General features: G+C 37.6%; 1 protein-coding gene across 4 annotated transcripts in view; it reads left to right on the forward strand.

Annotated features, from left to right (window-relative positions):
* The window catches only part of stim1a (stromal interaction molecule 1a), a 55,627-nt gene that overhangs the window by 12,722 nt on the left and 19,646 nt on the right, over nucleotides 1–23,259 (forward strand). For all 4 annotated transcript variants that reach the window (XM_082179667.1, XM_082179669.1, XM_082179668.1 and 1 more), the window contains exons 3-6: nucleotides 3,544–3,674; nucleotides 11,783–11,897; nucleotides 16,078–16,189; nucleotides 19,102–19,217. In XM_082179667.1, coding sequence (XP_082035793.1) covers nucleotides 3,544–3,674; nucleotides 11,783–11,897; nucleotides 16,078–16,189; nucleotides 19,102–19,217 — 474 coding nt within the window. The remainder of the gene's footprint in view (nucleotides 1–3,543; nucleotides 3,675–11,782; nucleotides 11,898–16,077; nucleotides 16,190–19,101; nucleotides 19,218–23,259) is intronic.

The following is a 23,259-nucleotide window of genomic DNA, read 5'->3' on the forward strand; positions in this document are numbered from 1 at the left end:
TAGTTGAGAATAATGTATTATTATTTTCTGTATGACCAGAAATGATAGAGCATTTTAAGTTGTTTCCACTGTTAATAGGAAAATGCAAGTGTTCGCGCTCGCGCCTCCGTGCCATGCAGTGCGCGCTCCACACTCAGCTTTGTTCCTTTTTTGCATAAAAGCGTCTTCTAAATATAGTTTATTAAATGTTATAATATAATAAAATAATATAAAATTATTATTATTTGCGTAGCTATACACATGGACCTCAAACACACCGCGTCTTCTAAGTCACTGCAAATGCGCAAAAACTGTTTCCATTGCAGCTTTGCGAAATATTCCTTTTTCGAATTGCCTGAAAAACCTCCTCATGCGAGCATAAAAACGTTCTTGCGATAAACGGGAGTTTTTGCGAAATTAACGTGTTTCCATTGTGCTTATTTTTAATTCGCAATTTCAATTTGCGCAATTTGAAGGGTAGCCTAATGGAAACGCGGCTATAGTGTCTCTCCACAACTTGCAATGCGCATAAGCCGCGTAACCTTGTTCTCCGCAAGGCGACTTCGCTGCTTCGTCTTGATCCGATTCTGCTTTTTCTCCGGTGGTGGTGGAGCTGTCTGGACATCTGAGGCTTCAGGCATTCCTGATTCACCATCGTCCGTCGCGTCTGGCCTCTGAAAAAAGCTTTTACGGCTAGTCTGCCTGGGCCTGGTCTCACTCATTCGTTCGTTGTTTAGGTCTATATTACAGCCGTTTTAGGCGTGCGCTTTATTTGAAATGCAGCATGCGATGTTGTTTAATAACTTTCAAACGGTAGAGCCTGTTCCTTTATAACATAGCCAAAGGTCGGTGTATTTTGGTTTTATACATTTTAGGCTTATTCTCAAATTCAGATTGTGTTAGGGGGGCGGGATTATTAGGTAATTTTAATCGGACAATTTGACCGGAGAGATTTAATTTTGTCGGACATTTCATTTTTTTTCCGGCCAATGTCCGGCAATTACCGGACAACGGAAACCCTGACACACACACAGGCCTCTGTATTCTGACGTGCTCTCTGCTTGCCGCTGAGGATTGAGGAACGCGCTGATTATAACAAGACGGGGCGAAGCTGAAGCCGGTTTCATATGTTTTGTGTGCAAAGGCAAGCATGTATTTAAAGTACACGCTTAATGGCCCAATGAAAAATAATGAAAACCAGGACATTTTCATCACTTTATAAAAAACAGACAGGACGGCCAGGACAGGACGTGAAAACAGGACATGTCCTGGGAAAATAGGACGTTTGGTCACCCTAGTTGAACACTATTGATATTTGTAATCAACCCAAACAAACACACCCCTCCCTTCATTGCTCTGCCCCCAAAATGCATGAAATGCAAGAGTGGATGTCTCTTTATAATAGCAGAAGTGAAGCAAATAAAGGAACATATAAGGAACACAAATTTAACGTATAGTACACAATGTTACTCGCGTATGGAGCAGAAACAATGCAACCTCTACGTCCATTTTCTGGCCTTCCATAAGAAAAACATTCTAATATTAATGCAGGTATTAAAGCTCTTGTCTGATCATAACACTTATTTTCCCACTGATATTCCTCTGACATTTTCTCTTTTATAATGTCTCTCAACCATCTCTCTTTCTACAGTATTTCTTCAAAATACTTGCTCACTCTCTCTCCTTCCACATCATGAGTGGACACGCCCCCTGTTGCTGATTGGCTATTAGTGTGTTGTGGTACTCATTCTGATCCACTTTCAACAGCGTTTTTCAGAAATCACTTACTACACCTTTAAACCCTTGATTTCAAACTATGCTGCACTAAATCAAGTTGGCCACTGTCATATTCATGTCATTTTCACAGTGTGCTTTATGTAAAATCAGTGTTACCTGGTCTTCATTTACAAAAAAAATATGATTCCCAGTGTTCACAAACTTACCAGATTACTGGTAACAGAGTGCTCTGTTGGTGACAGTGCTTACATCCTTTTTATTCACTTTTTTTTTTTTACACAAATTTCTTTATATGTGAAAAATACTGTAATAGAATTACAGAATCAAGTTGCCATAATCTATTTATTTCTAGTTTATTAAATATCAAGTAATCAAAATGCCATCATGGGAATAAATTACATTTTAAAATGTATATTTGTATAATATTACTGTTTTTACTGTATTTTTACTCTATTCAAATAAACAAAGCCTTGGTGAACATATGTAAACACAATTGTTAAAAGCAATTGAGAAATGTATAGGTATTGCTCAGTTTCTTATAGTTTGCTAAATTTTTGTTGAGTAAAGCATGTTATAGCCTATATAAGATGATGCATTTAATATCCTCAAAGGATCTAGTTCATTATACTTGATAAGTGATACTTTTCAGAAACCAGATATGATTCTCTTCATATCCCTTTACCATCTACCAAGCCTTCAAGGTGACTTTGATAGACTTATGCCCAATCCCAATTCTCGGTCTTACCCCTTCCCCTTAGTTTTGCACGTTCACGTGGATAGCCCTTACTCTCACGTAAACGTGCAGAACTAAGGGGAAGTGGGAAGGGGAAGGGGTAAGACAGAGAATTGGGATTGAGCCTTAGACTTCTCTGTGTTTTTGGAGCGCTTTAAGAGAAGTCTTCTCTTAGGTTTCGAAATGGCATGCTTGTGTTATGAAAAGACAGACGCCAAGGTTTATTTTTGGAGCTCATGGGTCTCTTGGACAGGTGCCTTTGAGTTATAATCCTCTGATATACACAAACACAACTGGATATATCACAGCCTACATCAGACTCCCTAGTACCACACACTCTGAACTGATGAAGTTCCCACTTATGAATGTTCACACAAACTACTTCAGGTTCTCTCACTGCTTTGTGCAGCACACGCCATAGCTTTCTTAGCCCTCAGAACCTCGAGTGTGGTAACACAACAGCTGTACAGATTTGTATCCTAAAAATAGTTGCTTGCTAGTTTTAGTTAATACCACAGCCAGGTCTATTTTTAGCCCCCCCTCATAGTTTGAGCTGGAAACCTCTGCGGACACAGTGGGATTTTAGGACAGCTGTTTGGAAGCACCTCTGAATTCTAAAATTGGATCTGGTGCTATCATTTTGAACGCAGACAGTCTTCATTAGCACACAATGTTCTCATTAAAGAGTGCTTTGTGACCCCTGGACAGTTAAATTAACTATCACTACAGCAACAGTTCATTTTAGGTCTTTATCTCACCTTTATTTCCAAAGATTGCTTTCTCTGTTTAATGTGATCCTCGATTTGAATGCGCTAGTCCTCAATTTAACGCCAATAAAGCCTCTAGGATTGTGTGATGGCCAACTGATTGTTGGTTTGACCACTAAAAACAATGACTAAATAGCTAGTGGTTATCATCCAATAGCCATGGCCTTGGTTACATCAAAGGAAAGGACGTTGTTTCAAAGAAAGCGTAAATGATTATAGTTTGATTAAAGATCACGAAGATCAGGAACATGCGTTATAAGAATAAATGAGGCGTTTATAGCCTGGTTTGTTTTAGTATCTTGCTAACTGTGACTTTCTTTTCTTCAGAGCTTTGCCGCATCGACGAGCTGCTATGCCTGGACGAGATCGCCATCCTCAGTTTTGAGGCCATCCGCAGCATTCACAAGCAAATGGACGACGATGCCAATGGAAATGTGGATGTTTCTGAGACTGATGGGGTCAGTGAATTAATTTTAAAGCTGATTTTTAACTGGCTAACATTTGGTTAACTAGGCAGTTGATATACCTTTGTTCTCTTTTTAAGTCAAGTGTTTGATTAATTTTTCTCATAGCATTAACATCCAAGTCAGCATGACGGTAAATGAGTAATCTGCAGCAGGTTAATAGAACTCTAATACTTGTCACCGCTTGTGACTTGTGTGTCATTTTTAGGGTTGGGAATCGTAAGACATTTTCCGGTTCCCATTCAATACGAATTATTAAAACAACTAATACAAAATAAAAAATAGTAGTAAGGGGAAAATGCACAATCCTTTTTGTTTATTTCTTATACTTGTCAAATGAGTTTAACAGACTGGTAATGTCAACAAATTCGACATATTTAGCAATTTTTGCAAAAATAATTAATTTTTCTGAAGGAAAATAAATATTTCTGCATTCTCTAGGATAATTTGGGACCTCTCCTATAGCTTATTGTATCTCCAGCAGTAGAGAATACCCTATCAGAAGGGGTAGAATATGCTTGAACACACATGTAAGATCCAGACAGGTGAAACATACTATTTCGATTTTAATGATTGATTCATAAAGACTTCATTACTGGATGAATAAGCGCTCTAGCATAGCCTAGCTAACGTCAGACCTCTTCTCATTGAGACGTGGTCTGGGAACCATATGTTAATTTTCTCGTATTTGAGGCGTGGTTTATGAATGCCCAGAGCCGTTTATTGGGCGCTACGAATGTCTATCAAATGCGCCTGTACGTAGCTCATAGCCAATCGTTTCAATCATACCAGATGACGTATGTAGAGCGGCAGAAATTTGACGAGGAAGAAGACGGCATAAACTTGCGTTCTAAACTACTTAGAACACTATCAAAGGCTGCATCGAAAGGTAACTTCGCGTCTGATGCCATGTTGGATCCATAGATATAAACAAACTGCTTCGGTGTGTCGCATAAACGTCGTCATCGTCTTGCTGCTCCCTCCCCGTTCTGTGATTGGATCCCTTTTTGAGGGGAAAATCTGGTCCATGGTGTCCAGGCTGCCTAGCAGCGTGAATAAAATCGCGCCGCGCTCAAGGCAGCATGGGGAAACCCAGGCTAGCTCTAGCAGTTAAATAAACAGAACTTTGCATGCGTCTTGCGGAAGAACATTGTAGCCGGAGCTACTTCTCTGTTTATTTCTATGACGTGGGTGAGTCACTCAGGCACTGTGCTACTCCGCAGCGGTGCCGGTGTAAGTAGTCCGAGTATAAACCCTTATTACAGGCTTACCGTAGTGATTCAGGATAAGACAAAAAAAAAACGGTTTTAAAAAAGGCGTTCATGATGTACTCGCTCATTATATACATTTAGTAAATTCTGAAGCGAATTTTCGTTATTTGAAGTGACTTTCAAAAGGTCATTAAACTTAGGAATTTCGCACGGTTCCGGTATTTTTCAAAAAACACTACTGGTTCTGGATAAGAACCGGTTTTCGGTTCCAAACCCTTGTCATTTTACATGTTGTCTGTTCATTTACCCTAGGGGCTGTAAGAGTGACTGCCTTGGTTTTGGAAGTATTTTTTAAATACATTTTCTCCATAGGCATTCAAGTCATGAACCAAGACAACTATCACTGAGATTAATCAGAAAATTAGAAAACTTTGTTTTAAAGCATACAAATATATATAATATAGCTTAGTGCTGCACGATTAATCATAGCGCTATCGCGATGTCAAGCCTATGCAATTATATGATGCAAAATGCTGCGATTTTATGAAATGCTTGTGTGGACATGACAACCCATTCTTTCTGAGAGCTGTTTGCCCATTTTCTACCCCACTAATAAAAAGAAGATCAGTCAGTTTCAGTTTAGGCAGTGGCACGTGTGGCGCGTATGGTCACGTCGTGACTTTTTCCGGTGTGCATCGCGGAGAACGGGTGAAGATGATGCCGAGCAGACGGACACTGAACTGGTGGCCAGAAAAAATTCTACCTCTGTTATATGGCGATATTTTGGCTATAAGATAACCGACACTGAGCAGAGAGAGCAGGGCTGGCAACTCTCACTCATTTATGCCTCCATTCATTCATTCATTCATTTAGCGTGAGACTCACGCAATTTACACTTTTCACACACTCTCACACCACAGTGACCACACATTCATTTTCTCATGCAGAGAAAAATCGCGAAGCAAAGAGGACACCGACAGACAAGACCGAGCAGGTTACTTATGATAGGAAACAAATTCTCAGCTCTCAGATTCTGTCAATTTTATTACGAAATTCAAACAATAGCATTTTGGCGCTTGTAAATGTGACGTGACAGATCGTGGTCGTGAACCGAACATCTCTTACTCTTTACTAGTTAATAGTAAATAAACACGAATGAACAATAGGTGTGTTGAAAGATACAGTACAACTTACCGAAATGTTTATGCCTCATACAAAATATCGATCAATCAGTGTTTTTCAACCTTGGAAAGAGGTCAATAAAACAGCTGGAGAACAATGTCACATAACATTACATTTACCTCAGGAAAGCCATTTGATAGCTCGTTAGTTGGCTAGACAAATTATATGGAGAGAGTATTTTGCTAAATATGTGCACTATATTAAATATTTATTCTTTTTTTACTTATTAAAATATTGTAGTTTTGTTGTTATTATAGCCTAGTAAAAACCACATTATATTTAATTTGAGTTGTTATTTTTAACCTTTAATAAAAATACCAGTTGACAGGGCTCTCTGTATGTTTACAGAGATATCTCTGAGAAAAAGAATTTTTTTTTTTTTTTGAAAAATGAACATGCATCTACTGTTAGGCTACCTAATATTTATCCAAATGAATCGAGATTGAATCAAGATCGGAATCAAATCACAAGATTTGAATTGAAACCATGAAATTTGTGTCAAGCAATAATAAACATAGTAGCCAACAAGTCATTGTACCATGTAAACATTGAAACATGTTGTCAATAAACTTAACAAAATTCAAAAAAACATTTTAGTTACCAAATGTTTTTGACAATCAAGACAATACACTTACACCAAAAATGATCCACAGACTGAGTTTAGACAAAGCATATATGTTACATCCTGCTTAAATGTCCCTGCTTGTCTGGACAGAATGTTCAAAATAACTTATTTTCATAAGAATACAAATGTTCTTATTTATTGTTCTATTTATTTTATACTATTGTACTATGTTATTGTCTAATAACAAGTTTGCAGTAATGCAAATAAATATGTCATTATTTAATTTTGTAAAAAATATTATTTTAATTTGAAAACAGTGCATTTAGTTGTTGTTGCTAGTTTGAGTTGAGAAATGCACATTTCAGCATTATCACTAATCTGTGTGTGCATTTTCCTTGAGAACCAAGCAAGTTGACTCATGAAACCATTTGTTTATTATATCGCAATCGCAGTTTGACCTCAGTAATCGCAATGTTTTTTTTCCCCAAATCGTGCAGCCCTAATATAGCTATATAAAAACTATATGAATAAACTGATTTTTTATTTATTATGGAATTAAATACCCCATGATGTATTGCGTAATGTAAAGGAGAGTACAATAATAGTATTTAATTTAATTGTTTATTTTTTGCTCTTATAATGACGATTCTAGATTTATTATCTAAGCTCTCGGCCCGCCCTGCTTCATACCCCTGTAACGTTATAAAACTTTAATACATTAGCTCATCCATGAACACGATTTCTTTAAAAAAATTATTTTACAGACAGAACTTAAATGGGATTTTTAGAGCAAGCAGTCATAGCCTCAAACAATCTCTCTTGCACGACTCTCTTGCACGACTCTCTTGCACGACACTCGCAATCAAACTATGACGAAACAAAGACGACGAGAAACGCAATCAATCAGGATGAAAGGGAAGCACAATGGCATAAAGCACGTAGTCAACGAGGCACGAAGGCAGTGGATGAGTGTTTGGGGTGGTCCTCCTTATATAGCAGATTAGCAGAGGTAACGCCCATCTGGAACACAACACAGCGAGATCGTAAACACATGAGGATAGTTGTATAAACACTAAATATGTCATGGTCTTAGCACAAGAGTATCGTGCTCAAGTCAACTGCATCCTTCCTTCCTCCTCTAAGGATGTCTGTAAATAATAAGATTTGGCTAATTCATCCTGTCTAATGCTCTTTCCAATGGTCTGGGCTTGTTAAAGCATTAGTACACGATGGGTTTTATCAGCCTGTGTGACATAGTTCAGCAATGTGTGTCATGGTTGGTGTTATCTGGCTATTTGGGCTGCAAGATGCAGGAAACCAGAAACTATCTCACTATGGTATTCTGAATCAGGTGGTCTGAAGAGGCCAAAACCGCTAGTGTAGACCCATGTGGAGGTGTCTCGCAGAAATAATGCTCACAGGGTCAGCCTAACCTGTTAGTAAATAAAACCACTGATTATAAGGGATAAAAAGAGAGGAATTTCTAGTCAAAATCTACACTTGTGTGCATGTCTTTTGCACAAGCTTAGAAAATCGTCATGTTTTTGTCCCTCATCTTAAAGAACTTTGCCCTACTGGTTCTGAGGTAATGCAGTTGTAAGCATTCTACCATTCTATTCTAAGGATGTGACGCTCAGAATAGTCTTATGACTGGAAATAATTGTGCTAATTTTCTTTACGGTTATCATTAGTCACATCTAAGATGTCATTGATCCATTCCCAGGAGGCTTTCAGTAACAAATAAATGTGACGCAGTGGTTTCACAACTATTTAGGAGAAATAAGTCAGGATGGTTATGATACTAGTCCAAGAACCAAATTATCGATTAGTTTATCTAGATGTTTTCTTGCAATAGTGTAGATGCATTCATTTAGCTTGCTATGTAATTTCTGTTGGACCATTTGCATCGTATTCACGTTATTTTTAACATAAAAATGGGGGCAGACATCCATTATCAGCTGCTACTTTATTTTAGCTCTGCTGCTTGATGCTGCAAACCTGTATTTATGTTTCAATCCTTTATCATAATCGTAATCACATGGGTTTATAGTTTTACTGTGAACTTCCACTTGTAATTCAGTTATTTACCTAATGAATTGAAAAAACCCAGTCAGCATATTTGTTTTATTTAAATTTCTTTTGAAGCGACATGGTCACAGCCATACACTTTTGAGTTGTTAAATTGCATTGCATCTAGTGATATTTTTGAGCATCCTGCCATTAGCACTTTAAAGCCTACTGTATCATATTTGAGCCATGAAATCAAGGCCTCTAAATTATGATCAAAACTTTGCTCATGACATTTGCTCTGAAATATTTGTTGTACACAATCTTCTACATGCCTTCTGGCCCCTTATTGATATGTCATACTTAGTAAGTAAAAGGCCTTTTAATAAACTAAATTAATAACTTTTATATTTTTAGTACGGCTGTTCTTTTATTTCAAAAATCATAATCATGATTATTTTGGTCAATATTGAAATCAAGATAATTTAACACGATTATTGGTGGGAGATATGATCAAAGTCATGATACGAGTATTTCATGATACGAGTAATTTTAGATATCAGTAAAAATTTCACAATTATCGATAGGCTTTTTCAGCAATAATTAAGTGGCACAATATTCGTTTTGCCTCAATTGTCTAGTTTTCATAATCGTTGGAAGCCAAAATTGAAATCGAAAATCAATTACGATTAATTGCACAGCCCTAATTGTTAGTTATATTTCAAGATTAACATTTACTGGACTGAAGCAATTTAGGTTTACGTGATTATCCATACATTACTTTTTAACAAGATAAAAAAAAATTGTCAAATATGATACAACGAGCTTTTGAGAAGCATTTATTTGTACATCTCGTAATCATTATTGTATTGTATTGCATTGCATTATGTTTTGTGCCCAACCCCATAATTAAAACTACAGAGCTTTGTTAAACTCAGCAACTAAATGTCTCAATAATGATATTTATATATGTATTTTATGTAATTATTCTATGCTCTTTTAAAAAGCTCAAGTTATCAGAATTTAATCTTACTTTTTGGCCATAAAAATCTGCACCAAACTGAATATTTTTATTTTTACTCCATATTTTGCTATCATAGCCTACTATATGAGCTTTAAAAGCCTGATGTATCTAAAGGTTAAATAAACTGTACCATCTCAAATTAGATTATTTCATATGTTAGTCTTTACAGGGTTAAGTTTGTCTGGTAACATTTTGTTATTAGATTTTTTTATTTTTTTATTCTGTTTCACCCACATCGAGTTAGCTTAGCCACTACAAATTTTAATTACCCCACCAGATAATGTTGAGCAATATTAGCCAGCTCAAAACCGCAAAGAAATTCCCAACAGACCAGGCCTGTTTATTCTCGCAGCAATAAACTCACACATTTGCCTTTTGTACCATCTCTCTTTTATGAATGATGTCCAACATGATACTGCTTGTGACTTGTGAACCGGTGGCCGTTTGCCCAAGGAAAGCCAGTCACCGTGTTCGTTGGGTGTCGTTTTGGAAGCATACGCAGCGGAGCAGAGCCTGCCCCTTCCTGGCATCCTTTCAGTCCAGCGATATGTTGTGTGGGCGTTCTGTCCTGCCGCCTCCAACCTTCTCGAAGCAGCATCAAGGCAAATCTGATGGAATGGCAACTGCAGATTTGCAAAGATCCTGGTATTCTTGTGAGAGTCCAAAATTTAAAAACTATGATTTGATGGCATACGATGCAGTTTGCAATCGCAGAATCAAACCGTTAGATTAGGTTGCGCTACTTGCTGTGTTTCCACACCGTATAGACTGAGTGCTCGACACTTGTCTTTGAGTGGGCATGTCGAGGAATATCTTGGCCTGTGTCTGAAAACCATGACTCATTTGCATTTATAAAGGCATGGGAAAGTGACGGCGTTTCCAGTGAAATTATGTCAATAATTATTGCTGCTGTGACATGTTGTGGGGGAAAAAAAGCCAATCGTCTGTACATGTCTTGATGTGTCAGTTGTAACAATGCGGTTGACAAATTTGATGTCTAGAAAGCAGGTGTGATTGGTCTCCATCTAAATATTTACTCATTTATGACAAATCTCTCACAGTGGTTGCAGTTTAACCCCAGTTTGAAGCTCTTTACCATCTTAAATATCCCTTGAACTGCTCTCTAACCTTCTGTTGCGTTATGTTGTGTAATCATTGTTGCCATCTGCTGTGTCTGAGCAAACTGAGCCTTTGCTCCGCTAGATGTTCACAGCACTCGACGGCATTAATACACCCAGAATATCTTAAAACATTACGTCTATAAGATAGACTTTGGTTTGGCTCTTAAATGTTCCCTAGGGTAAACCGTTTATTGTCATTTGAATTAAGTTCTGGTCATTTGCTCATAATGGGCAAACAAACTGTCATTTTCAGTCCAGTGAGTTTTGGGTACGGCTTTCCGCCATGGAAACCAAGTGACCGATAAAGTGCAGAATTGCTTGTTATAGCCGGTTATGATGTTGGTCCATACCTAATGTCTGTTAAGGCTGTAAAGGCTTTCTATTATTCATTAGCAAAAAACTTTATACATTTTTTATTACAAATTGTATATTTTTATTTTAGTATTTATTTTATTTGTGTGTGTGAGTGTGTGGATGGATGGATGGATGGATGGATGGACGGATGGACGGATAGACAGAACGACAGATATACAGAACGATATATATTTTCATTTATTATTTTTTTATTTTAAATTGTATTTTTTTATTTTTGTATTTATTTTATTCACTTTATATGGATGGATGGATGGATGGATGGATGGATGGATGGATGGACAGAACGATGGATGATATTTTATACATTTTATTTTACTTTTTTATTATAATTTTTTTTAATTGCCATCTGATACCATCACTGTACCATGGTACCACTATAGTAATTTAAGGGCTGCGGTAAATGTCTGCTTGAGTTTGTGCAGACCTTGAAAAAGAGTACAAGAATTTGCACAGAGCTCCTGTACAACTTCATAAAAGAGAGAAAAATGAATGTCTGCTTTATCAGCTAGTGGAGAATATAGTGATTGCATTCAAAATCTTCATTTTCTCCTGAATTCTCTGGGATCCTTGAGCTGCTAATTGGAAAAGATTTCCTTTTGTTCCCTGTTATCTGACAGTTTTTAAGAGAGGACCTCAACTACCATGACCCCAAAGCCAAGCACAACAGTTTCCACGGTGACGACCAGCTCATCAGCGTGGAGGACCTGTGGAACGCCTGGAAGAGTTCAGAAGGTGAGCGCGACTGTTTCATAATGAGCCATTAGCGCAAAAAGCCGTGAGTCATGGTTTTCACACATGCACAGTGGAATTTGTTGTAGCTTTTAATGAAAAACGGCTTATTGGTTGACCTTTGCTAATGCGGACTTACATTCTTACAAGGTTTTGCTGACTTTAACATCAGGGACAGATTTTTGTTATGTCTAGTTTTTTTTAGTTGACTGCACAATGTGCCTCAAACTATCCAGCTGGATGAAATACTGCATACAAAATGGGTTAATTATTTAAAATCTATCCCAAATTCATGATGATACCAAACACTTTTACCAGGGCATTTTTGGACATCATAGTAAGAATATGTTTTTCTTTTAGGCTCAGTACCATGATAAACCGAAGGTAAATGCATATAGAAATGAATATATTTTACAAAATTATCATAATATTATTTTTTAAATACTTTTTTCACAGTTGTTTTCCAGTTAATAAATAATAATAATAACGAATCAGTCAGTCAGTCAATCAAAGTCAATAACATGGTATAATCATAATACTAGTACATTGTACTTTTTGTAGGGCATGTGTTGTGTTAAGTGGTATCTTAAATGGGCCTCTTAACAGCGGAAGTGTGTGAACACTTAGGAAGGCGATTTCACGGTTTTCAACACCTCCTCTAAATCCAGATAATGTCCAGATCCGCTCCAGAACACTCAACCTTCTACGTCCTGCTCATGAATGTACAGCTGTGAGTGAGATCTCGATAAAACGATGCCATGTTCAGAAGGGAATATAAGGGTACTGCTTACTGCAATGTATATACTGCTGCACGGTGTATAATGCAGCGATTCTGGTGGATTGTGGGCCAACATGTGTTTCAGGTTTGTTTCTGAACAAACAATGCTGTATGCAATCAATAAGTAACCATATATTAGTGTAATTTTGGACAGCACAATAAATTAAAGTTAAATTATATTTATATAGCACATAACAGCCACTAGGCTGTTAAACAACAAGATTAAAAGAAGAAAAACATGCATAACAAAAAATAAAAGCAACATAGCTAAGAGTAACCATAAAACAGGAGTAGCAACAGTATCAGACTCAAATATAAATTAGTAAAAACCAACCGAGGAAAATAATCAATATACTAAACAAAACGGGTAGGTTTTTAGCCTATCATGTTTCAAAAGGAAGGATAAAACACTTCCCAAATCTTTTGTTGATAAGGTCAGCAACAAATTTGAGCCCTCATCCTCAAATCATGAACAAAAGTATGCAAGGTAAAATAAAATATACTAGTTATTCAACAACTAGTCAGTTTATCGATTTCATCTTTGTCAATACTGGAAGTGGCATATTGTAATGTTTCCTCCCATTATAATCAATGATGCAATGATAATTTAGTGCAATAAAAAAATATTTATTCTACCATTCAAAAGTTCAGGGTCAGAGATAAAAAAAAAACACTCTTAGTCAGCAATGGTACATTGAATTAATCAAAAGTGACAGGAAAGACATTTATAATGTTACAAAATATATTTTTTTTTTTATTTGAAATAAATGCTGTTCTTTTGAACTTTCTATTAATCAAAGAATCCTGAAAAAAAAAAAAAAAATCCCAAACTTTTGAACAGTAGTGCAGGTTATAGTTATTTAGCCTATTTATATGTTAAAGCTGTTAGTTGCACTTTTGAATAATAAAATATATTTTAAAAATGGGTTTGCGTGAACAAGTAGTTTAACACAAATGAATGAGAAGTCAAAGTCACACTTATTACTTGCACTTCATTCATCTGGAAATGAAAGGTCAAGTCAAGCCCATTGCATCACGCATATGCTCTGAGTGTGCACTGTATATTTTGGAAAATATTATATTCTTGGATCTGACCATAATGGTCAGACGACCGAACAATGTCTGTCTTGGGTTTACTCCTGATTTTCTCCTTTCGCTCTTTGGTCAGTTTTATTCTGCATTGCAGCTCTTCCTCAAAGCACAGCTGAAGAGCCAAGGTTATGAAAGCTGATCTATCCCAGCCACACACACACACACACACACACACACACACACACACACACACACACACACAGAGAGAGAGAGAGAGAACAGTTTTGTGCCAGGGTCAGGCGAGAGATAGGCCTATACCCTTACAGTGTTTTCTTTGAGAGCTGGCAGCGTCTGCTTTTTTCAAAGGTGGTGTGACAGTGAATATCTGTTATTTATGCCAGTGTAATATTTATACTCCAGTAAAATTTGATGTCTGTATTGGATTGTTATTATGCCAGCTGTCACTCTGCTTAATATGCTTTATTTTTGGTTGGTTGGTTGGGTTGGGGGGGGTTCATTCAAATATCAATGGCGAATGTATTTAGGCCATGTTTTTGATGTCTGAGACAAATTTTTGTAATCGTTTTAGATTTCTTACATCATGGGCAGTTTTGATCGCTTGGTGTGTCATTCTCAATGACAGCTGATTAATTGTGAGGATCCCAGTATCTGCTATTTACTTGAAGTATCTCCTGAGATTTCACATTAATATTTCAATAATTTAACAACACACTTGGACTTGCTTGTTCACAGTTCTCTTGATATCAGTTAATAGTCACGTGCCTTGCAGGTAAACAAATGAAATATTTAATCTTTTTATTAAGAGTTTTATCTTGCCAAACCCCTACAGTTGCCTCAGAACAAGGTTTCTCAAACTGGTTTTCATAAGTAGGGATGTGCCAATCAAGTTTTTTTGTGCCTCTGATCAGAGTTATTGAATATTGATCCAATACTTGTAGTTTCCTAGTGCTTGGTGCATACTTCAAGTACATTTACAGTTATTCAGATCAATCCAATGTATACAGAGATATGCAGAGTTTCTCAGGGACTCAGCCTATATCACTACAGAGTAATTCCAATATAACAATTACTACAGTAATAATATTTATAGGCGTGTGTGTGTGTAGTTGTAATCGGAAATTATCCAATCCCCATTGCAAATCAGGTTTATTGCAAAAATGACAGACTTTAGTTTCATTTGTTCATTGCAAACAGCTGAAAGTAATTGAAATAGCTCAAATGTTTCAATTGGTTTCCCAAATTCAACTGAAAATGCAACTTTTAATGACTTCTGCAGAGACTTCTGAATATAATCCCTCACAACAGCACAACTCAAACACAACTGCAAATCAGGTGTTGTCAAGCACACCTGATGCAATGAATCAAGGGCTTCATTACTTGCACCAGGGGCCGGTTGCATAAACCTCTAAGACTAGTCTTACAAATTAGACATCAATTTATTTTCTTTAAGACGGTTCATAGCTTTTTTTAAATCAGTTACATAATAACGTAGATAAGCCTACTTTGATACCGAAAACTAAGACTGACTGCCCCTGCCCTGACTAACTGCTAGTAGGTCATACTAGAACTTAAGACACTGTCTTAACATTATGGCTATGTTTATGCAACCGGCCGCAGGTGTGCTTGAGCTAGAACACATGCAATATCTGCTGTTATATACTACTGATATAAACTTGTATTTTATATGTCCAATGAGCAGAATAATTGCAACAAAAAGAAAATGCCATTATGCCAGTCTGTCAGTCAAGGCCGAAGCAAGACGCAACTTATAACAGTGTGTTATGGCACTGACATCTCAGATAGACTGACGGCAGATACAAATAAACAGTAAATAAATTATTTTTGAGTGATTTGTCTCAAACGTATGTGTACTAAACATGGATGCTCAAATGTACGTATTACACTAGAACAGACCTCATTGATTCTGGCGCATCATGCACACACATTTGAGCTTCTTTTCTGGGATTCTTTAATGGCAGTTGGCAAACCACTTAAAGCTGCATACCATCACCTACTGCATGACACCTGCGTGACAGCTGATGTCAAATAAAGGATTGGGCCGATACTGATCAGTTAAAAAAATAAAAAAAAACGTTAAAAAAACAAATACTGACACTTTTAGTCACACTGCCATTTTCCCAGCAGACCTCTGATGATGTAATGATTTGTTTTTTAAAAACAGTCACGATTCTTACTAAATGAAAAACTCCATTAGAATACTCATTTTAAGTCAAAACCACCCACTTTTGGTCACTCATTGTGTTATACAGTGTTTTATTAGCTTGTTTTGAAACATGTATTCTGATTCATGATGATGTTTATGAGGTTGGCCTTTGTGTTTCTGTTCCCCAGTGTACAACTGGACAGTGGATCAGGTTGTGGAGTGGATTATCAACTACGTCGAGTTGCCACAATACGTGGAAGCCTTCCGGAAGATGAATTTCAATGGTACCGCCATGCCCCGGTGAGTAAGTTAATACACACAGACACACACACACCTGTTGAATAGGCAGGGCAACTATTTAACATAGCATATTCAACATCACATAGGGTCTGTTTACACCTGGCCACTTCATGGGTTTTCTCAGATCGGATAGCTATGATTTATCAAAACGATTCCATTTACACCTGGTCACATAAATGTGTTTTCACAAAACGGATATAAATCCGATCTTCAATTCCCGCGCAATATGCAGATTTAATGGAGTTCACGTCACCGAAAGCAACAGATAAGAGCTGCATTTTATGGCGCTTTTCCACTGCATGGTACGGCTCGGTACGGTTCGACTCGGCACGGAACGGTTCGGCTCGCTTCGCTTTCCACTGCGTGGTACGGCACGGTTCGGTTCGCTTTAGCTCGGTTGCTTTTTCACTGCAGTTAGTACCGCTTCAAAGTGGGTGTGACTGATCGTTATAGTTGCCGTCTCTACTGCCATGACATCATCATATTAAATGCGAATTTTTCATTCCGGGTTTCCCCATCCGCTCCTCGGCAACCAACAAGAGGAACGTCTGCACCTCGTCCACTGACCACGATTCAGCCATAAATTTTTTTAAGTTTATACTCTTTTTTTTCTTTTTTTTCTTTTTTTTTTAAGCAAATACTTTTAAAACAGGCGCTACAGCGTTGGCTGTTGTCTACTGGCTATTTAAATCTAGCGGGTTTAGTGTCTCGTGTTGTAAATACAATGACGCTGGTAGTGATGATTCTGTCTGACCAATCAGTGATCTGCAGTGTTTTCACGTCACATTTTAGTATCGGTACGGTACGCTTGGAACCGTGAGCCGTACTGAACCGAGCCGTACCGTACCATGCAGTGGAAAAGCGCCAAAGCGTGCCGTACCGAACTGAACCGTACCGTACCATGCAGTGGAAAAGCGCCATTATTGATCATCAGCTCATTTCAATATCAAAGACCGCAATAAATGAGAGCGATAACAGCCCTGGTAAGATAATTTTTATTTTTTTATTTTAATGAAGCTGATTGTGTGTTAAGCGTCTGCGACTTACTTTCACTGTGCGATAGTTTGCACGGCTTGATGAATAGATGCTCATCTGTGGTGATGTGTGCTGCAGCGCCGTCATATCTGGCTATAAACATGACATATAGCCTATAACACGCTCTCACACATGTGTGCTGAATTTTCAGCGTCATTGTTTTAGTCTTCAGTGGCTGCATTTACACTGCAGGTCTTGATGCCCAATTCCGATTTGCTGACTATATCCGATTTTTTTGACGACCCGCTTGCATGCATCTTTTAAAAGTGACCCGTATCTGATATTTGCATTTATACTATACACTGCCAAAACAACCAAATGTAGACGTTCTGGCCCGGAAAATGAAGTAAAACAGCTCTATATGCAATGGATGCAGAAGCAGACAAAATTATTATAGTGATGCGCGGATCGCGGTTATATCCGCGGGGGCTCTGTGGATAATCCGCGGATCGGGCGGGTCAAGTAGGCTAATAAAAATAACATTCTGATTAATTTCAGGTGGGTCGCGGTTGGATAGATAAATCATTATTAACGAAAATATTAACTACATTCTCTAAAATATGAGCATGTTCCATTCCAGTTTAAGTTTCAAGGGAGTAAAGCCTGTTTATGCTATTAAGAAAATGAAATTCTGTCAAATAAATTTTGTTTTAAAGAAATGTTCATTTAAAAGCAGCGCTCATTCATCATTGTATTAGATGCGCGCATCAACCGTCGCCTCGAGTCCGCTGTTAAAGGTGATGATCATCCATTTATCCTCACGCGTAACCACACATAAGAATAATAATTTTGACCATCGGGTGCGGATACTTAAATCAGAGAAAATGATTGGTGCGGGTGAGTGGCGGGTGGATGATTTGTTTTTGGCTGCGGATTCGGGTGACGTTGGAGCTCATCCGCGCATCTAATTATGCAGTGTTTTGCTTTCCGCACTATATTCAAAGGTCAGCAAAACATTGCTCTCGTAAGGTGAAGAAAAATTACTCCACTGTGTTGAGCCTTCGACCTCCATCGCGCCTATAATAAGTCATGTGTTCTCAGTTGGTGGTGTCCACCTGAGTTGACGTCACTTTTTTTAATGACGTACGACTCGCATTTACTGGGAATATCCGATTTGTCTGCTTACATGGCACACGCAAATGCACGTATCCGATTTATTACCACATATGAATGAGGCCTGAATCCGATCTGAGAAAATTGGAATCCATGCGTTTTTTTCCTGCTTACACGTTCACCGGTCATATCCGATCTGTGCCACATGAGAGGAAAAAATCGGAATTGGGTCACTTGAACCATGCAGTGTAAATGGGGCCAGTGTCACATGATACTTCAGGAATGATGATTTGATGCTCGAGAAACATTTCTAATTATCAATGTTGAAAACAGTCTTCTGCTTAATATTTTATTTTTAAAACAGCATTTATTTGAAATTGAAATGTTTTGTAACTGTATCACTGTAACATTGTATATGATTTTCTGTCACTTTTGAGTTCTTTAAAAAACACTTACAGACATACTCCCAAATGGTGCATGTACCATTTGCTAGCTTGTGTTAAGTACATGTGAGACTGTGTGCTCTTAGCTTCTAACATACAGGTTAAATTAGTTTGGTCTTAGTGTGACCGGAAACACTTGTCTTTTGTCCTAACCAAGCATTTATTCCACTTTTGGTGAGACAAGAATCACTTGACCCTCAAAACTTGACAACTGTGAGCATCATCCATGGATTAAAAACATGTTTATTATGGTAAAATGTTTAGCTCTGAAAATCATTTTTCCATTTGACTAGGTTGATGAAAACCTGGCCTCTTATTGAGTGCCCATCTGCTGCACTTGTGCTTTTATTTATTTATTTATTTATTTATTTTTCCTTCTAGATTGGCAATGAAGAATGTCACTCTGACACAAACAGTTCTGAAGATTCTGGACCGGAGTCACGTTCAGAAACTACAGCTTAAAGCTCTGGATACGGTTCTGTTCGGAGCCCCTATGAGTGAGTGTGCTCTTGCATCATGCCTAGAACAAATGTCATAAATCTAAAACATTGTACTTAAATCTTTCATATTTGGATGTTCAAATATTTTCTAGATATGTTTTTAGAGATCTGTTCCACCTTATGCCTGCTTAGGTGGAGTTATGTTTCACCTCTTCTCAACACATTCGTAGTGTGTTGTCAGATTACATCAGATGATTGATAGTCCAACAATGCAAATAAGCTCAGAAGAACCTGCTTAACCTTTTGGTCTTCAGATGTCATGTAGTGAACCATGAGCAGTTGTTGCTTCATATGGGAGGAGCAGTAAAAAGAAAACATGGTGTTTCCTCGGATTTGGGTTTGCCATCTGAGAAACAGCCAGCTGTTAGTTTTTGACTTCTGTGGAAACCTCTCTATCATCCATTGCCATGGAGGATGTATCACTGTTAAAAGCCTTTGTATGTGAGAAGGTCAAAGAAGGTCAAAAAGGTGTGGTTTTCACTAGGTAGAGACTGGGTAGCTGCAGTACCATTCAAAAGTATGTGGTCGGTAAGATTCTTGAATTTATTTTTATTTTTTATTTTTTTAAGTCCCTTATGCTCACTAAGGCTGAATTTATTTGATAAGAAATGGATTAAAAACAGTAATATTTTGAACTTATTATTACAATTGTATTATACAATACAATTCAAATAACAATTTTTCTATTTGACTATATTTTAAAATGTAATTTATTATTATTTATCCTGTGATCAAAGCTGAATTTTTAGCATCATTACTCCAGTTTTCAGTGTCACATGATCCTTCAGAATGCCTATGATGCTCTAGAAACGTTTCTTCTTATTATCAATGTTGAAAAGCTGCATAATAATTTTTTTGGAAACCTCTAAAAAATTTTTTCAGGATTCTTTGATTAATAGAAAGTTAAAAGGAACAGCGTTTATTTGAAATAGAAATCTGTTGAAACATTATAAATGTCTTTTCTGACACTTTTGATCAATAAAATGCATCCTTGCTGAATAAATGTATTAAAGGGGCCCTTATTATGCTTTTTCGAATATTACCTTTTAATGCAATATAAAGTGTAATATAGCTGTTTGTGAATGTAAAAGGTCTGCAAAGTGTTAAAGATCAAAGTGCAAATAAAGTTATTGTTTAACAAAAAGAACGAAACGATTCTGAAATGCCGAAACGTGTCATCAGTTATTCTACTGTTACTTCCTGCTCAAACCTATGTAGGTTTTAGGTATGGTAATGGACATTTCTTTTCCGATGCGCATTGTAAGCAAGTAGACCAATTACAACAGACTGGACCGTCTGACCAATCAGAGTAGACTCGGAAAGGAGGGGTTTAGAGACACCGAATCCTCGAAGGAACCGTTTTCAGAATCTTTGAGAATTTAGGTGATGTGCAATGTATCTTATGAGAGAATACTTTTTTGACCTTGGATGCATGTAAACCTATTGTAAGTGACAAAATTAGGAAGCTTTAAAGTTCCCCTATTACGCTATTACACATTTGAATGGTAGGATGGAGACCAATTTATTTTTTATTAATTTGGTCCAGCTGGTCCTAGACCAAAAATACCTCAAGACATATTAATTAATGCAATTTTTTCCATTTTCTTCTTTTTACCGTGGTCCGTCTCCTCCTTTTTAGATGGTCTCTGAAACCAATTAGCCAATATCCACAGGTCTTGAGGCTCGTAGTCATCTGCTGTAGGCCGAGGGGAAAGCTCCAGGGGTTGGACAGGGAGGGTGTAGACGGTTACTCTGTATTCTAAGCACACGTCTTTGGCGCACTGAAACGGATGCAGCCAGTGTCTACCCCTCCAATATGCTGGCGAACAGGTTCAGCATGTTTAGAGATATTTGTCAAATGCGCAGGCTTTAAAGAGAGTCTCTCTTTTTCTTTTTTTCTTTTTCTCATTGGCTTCCTTTTGTTTCATCAGTGCCTTTTTGTATTTACCCAAACACATTTTCCCAAGAACACATTCTCAGACAATCTCATGCATTCCTGGCGGCGTTATCTGAAGAATCTGCCTTGACCTGGAAACGGGTTCAGTCTGTGATCCATCAACCTGTGTTGCATGCCTCAGCTCGTACAGTAACGCTGTGATTTGATTTACGCCCACATCCCAGAATACACCGGGGCTGACATAACCATGTGCTTCACATGCCTTTTGTTATGAGAGAGAGAAAGGTCCTAGAAGTTGTTTTTGCACTAGAATGAGGGTGTTTGACATTATGGACGTGATATAGCGCAGCACTAAATGCCTTGTTCAGAATGCTGTTCCAAATCTGTCCAAAGAGCTTGTTTTTATTAGCTATGTGACATGTCTTTCCTTCTTTTATTGGCATTGTTTATATTTATTATGAATTGGACGAAAAAAGCTGGGTCGACCTGTCAGAGATGTTGTTTTATTTTATGTATACGTTTCTTATGAAAAAGCTTGCTCTTTTGAACTTCTAGTTTTTTGTATACTATGTAGACAACTCTTAACTCTCGCAATGTGAACCTAAGAAGTTTAAAATGTGTTGCATCCCTAGCAAAAATGTCTCAGAAACTCTCATGGCGGTTAATGTGCAGTTTTTTAATGAAAAAAAATTATATTTGTATTCTGCAAGAATGCATTAAATTGATCATTAGTGACAGTAAAGTATCATGTGACTCTGAAGTAATGGAGTAATGATGCTGAAAATTCAGCTTTGTCATCACAGGAATAAATATTAAAGAAAAAAAAAAAATATATTAAAACAGTTATTAGTTATTTTAAATCGTAAAAATTGAAATTATCAAATAAATGCAGCCTTGGTGAGCATAAGAGATCTTATCAAATAAATGCAGCCTTGGTGAGCATAAGAGATCTCTTTAAAAAACACAACTTTTGAATTGTAGTGTGTTTTCATTAGATTTCTTTTTTCTTTTTTTTTACGCCAAGGTTTTTTATTTCATTTTATTATTTTAATCTATGTATGCAAGACATCTGTCTCTCGATTTGACTGATGGAAAACGATCAAGTTTTCAGTGCAAGAGCCTGCACTAAAATGCTACAAAATTACTTTAAACCCAGCAACCTTAATGTTTGTTGGCATTTGCATTTGACGTTCCCTACTCTGGCTCCTATTAGAGAATGTTCTGCTGTCAGCCATTATTGAGACCATCTTCTCAGAGGTCCTAACGGGGAGTCAGGGACCGACTCGATACTGAACAGTGTCTGTATGTGGCAGGTCTCAGTGTGTGAGTTGACTCTGAAGAGGTCTAGCTCCAGGAAACCAGGGAGAGGCTGCATGCTGCATGTGACAGCCCAACACCTCCCTGCCGAACTACTGACACCGATTCCAGCTGCCCTGATGCCTCGGGACAATACCTCCATCAGAAACACGACTCTGTTTTTTGTTAAACCGCTGACACGGTTGACAGGTTATAAAAGCCTACGCTTCAGTGGTTAACAACAACATTTGAATAATCTGTCTCCCGAGTGTTCCATCAAAGCCTTCTGCTTTTGAGATTTGTTTTTAATGTTAAAGCCATGGTGCAGCTGTTAGTGCACGTTCTAGATATTTAGCTTGTGGTTCGCATATTGGTGTTGCAGGTTTAGTCAAGATTTAACTTTGCAAAAAGTGTTTTAGGATGTGGCTTTTGGTTCTCAAAGTTTTCGATCTGATGCAGACCAACTTTTTGTCGTGCTCCCTAGAGGGTGAGGAGTTAAGAGTGTTATTTTCCATCTCTCAACGAAGACTTAATTATATTTAATCATGGATATGTACAGATGGAGTAAGAAGTTGAGTCAGCTAGGGTCTGGACTGCGTGGTGTCCCCGGGGCGGTTGTTAGGTTAACTGTCTTACCCAATGGCACAGCAGTGGTAAGTATTGCAGGACTGTGACCGCAGAAGCCAATGCAACCCTACAGTTAGGGTTGTGAAACGACTGATTTCTGCAGTACCAGTAGTACTGAGTACCGGTTATATTTGGTACCCGCTGATAGACGCTGCTTTCAAAACGCTCTCGTTCATGTTTGTTTGAGCGTCAAAGGTTCTGTTTACAGCATGTTTTCAT

Source organism: Leuciscus leuciscus, assembly GCF_965113295.1.
Source record: "Leuciscus leuciscus genome assembly, chromosome: 9".
Classification (NCBI taxonomy): domain Eukaryota; kingdom Metazoa; phylum Chordata; class Actinopteri; order Cypriniformes; family Leuciscidae; genus Leuciscus; species Leuciscus leuciscus.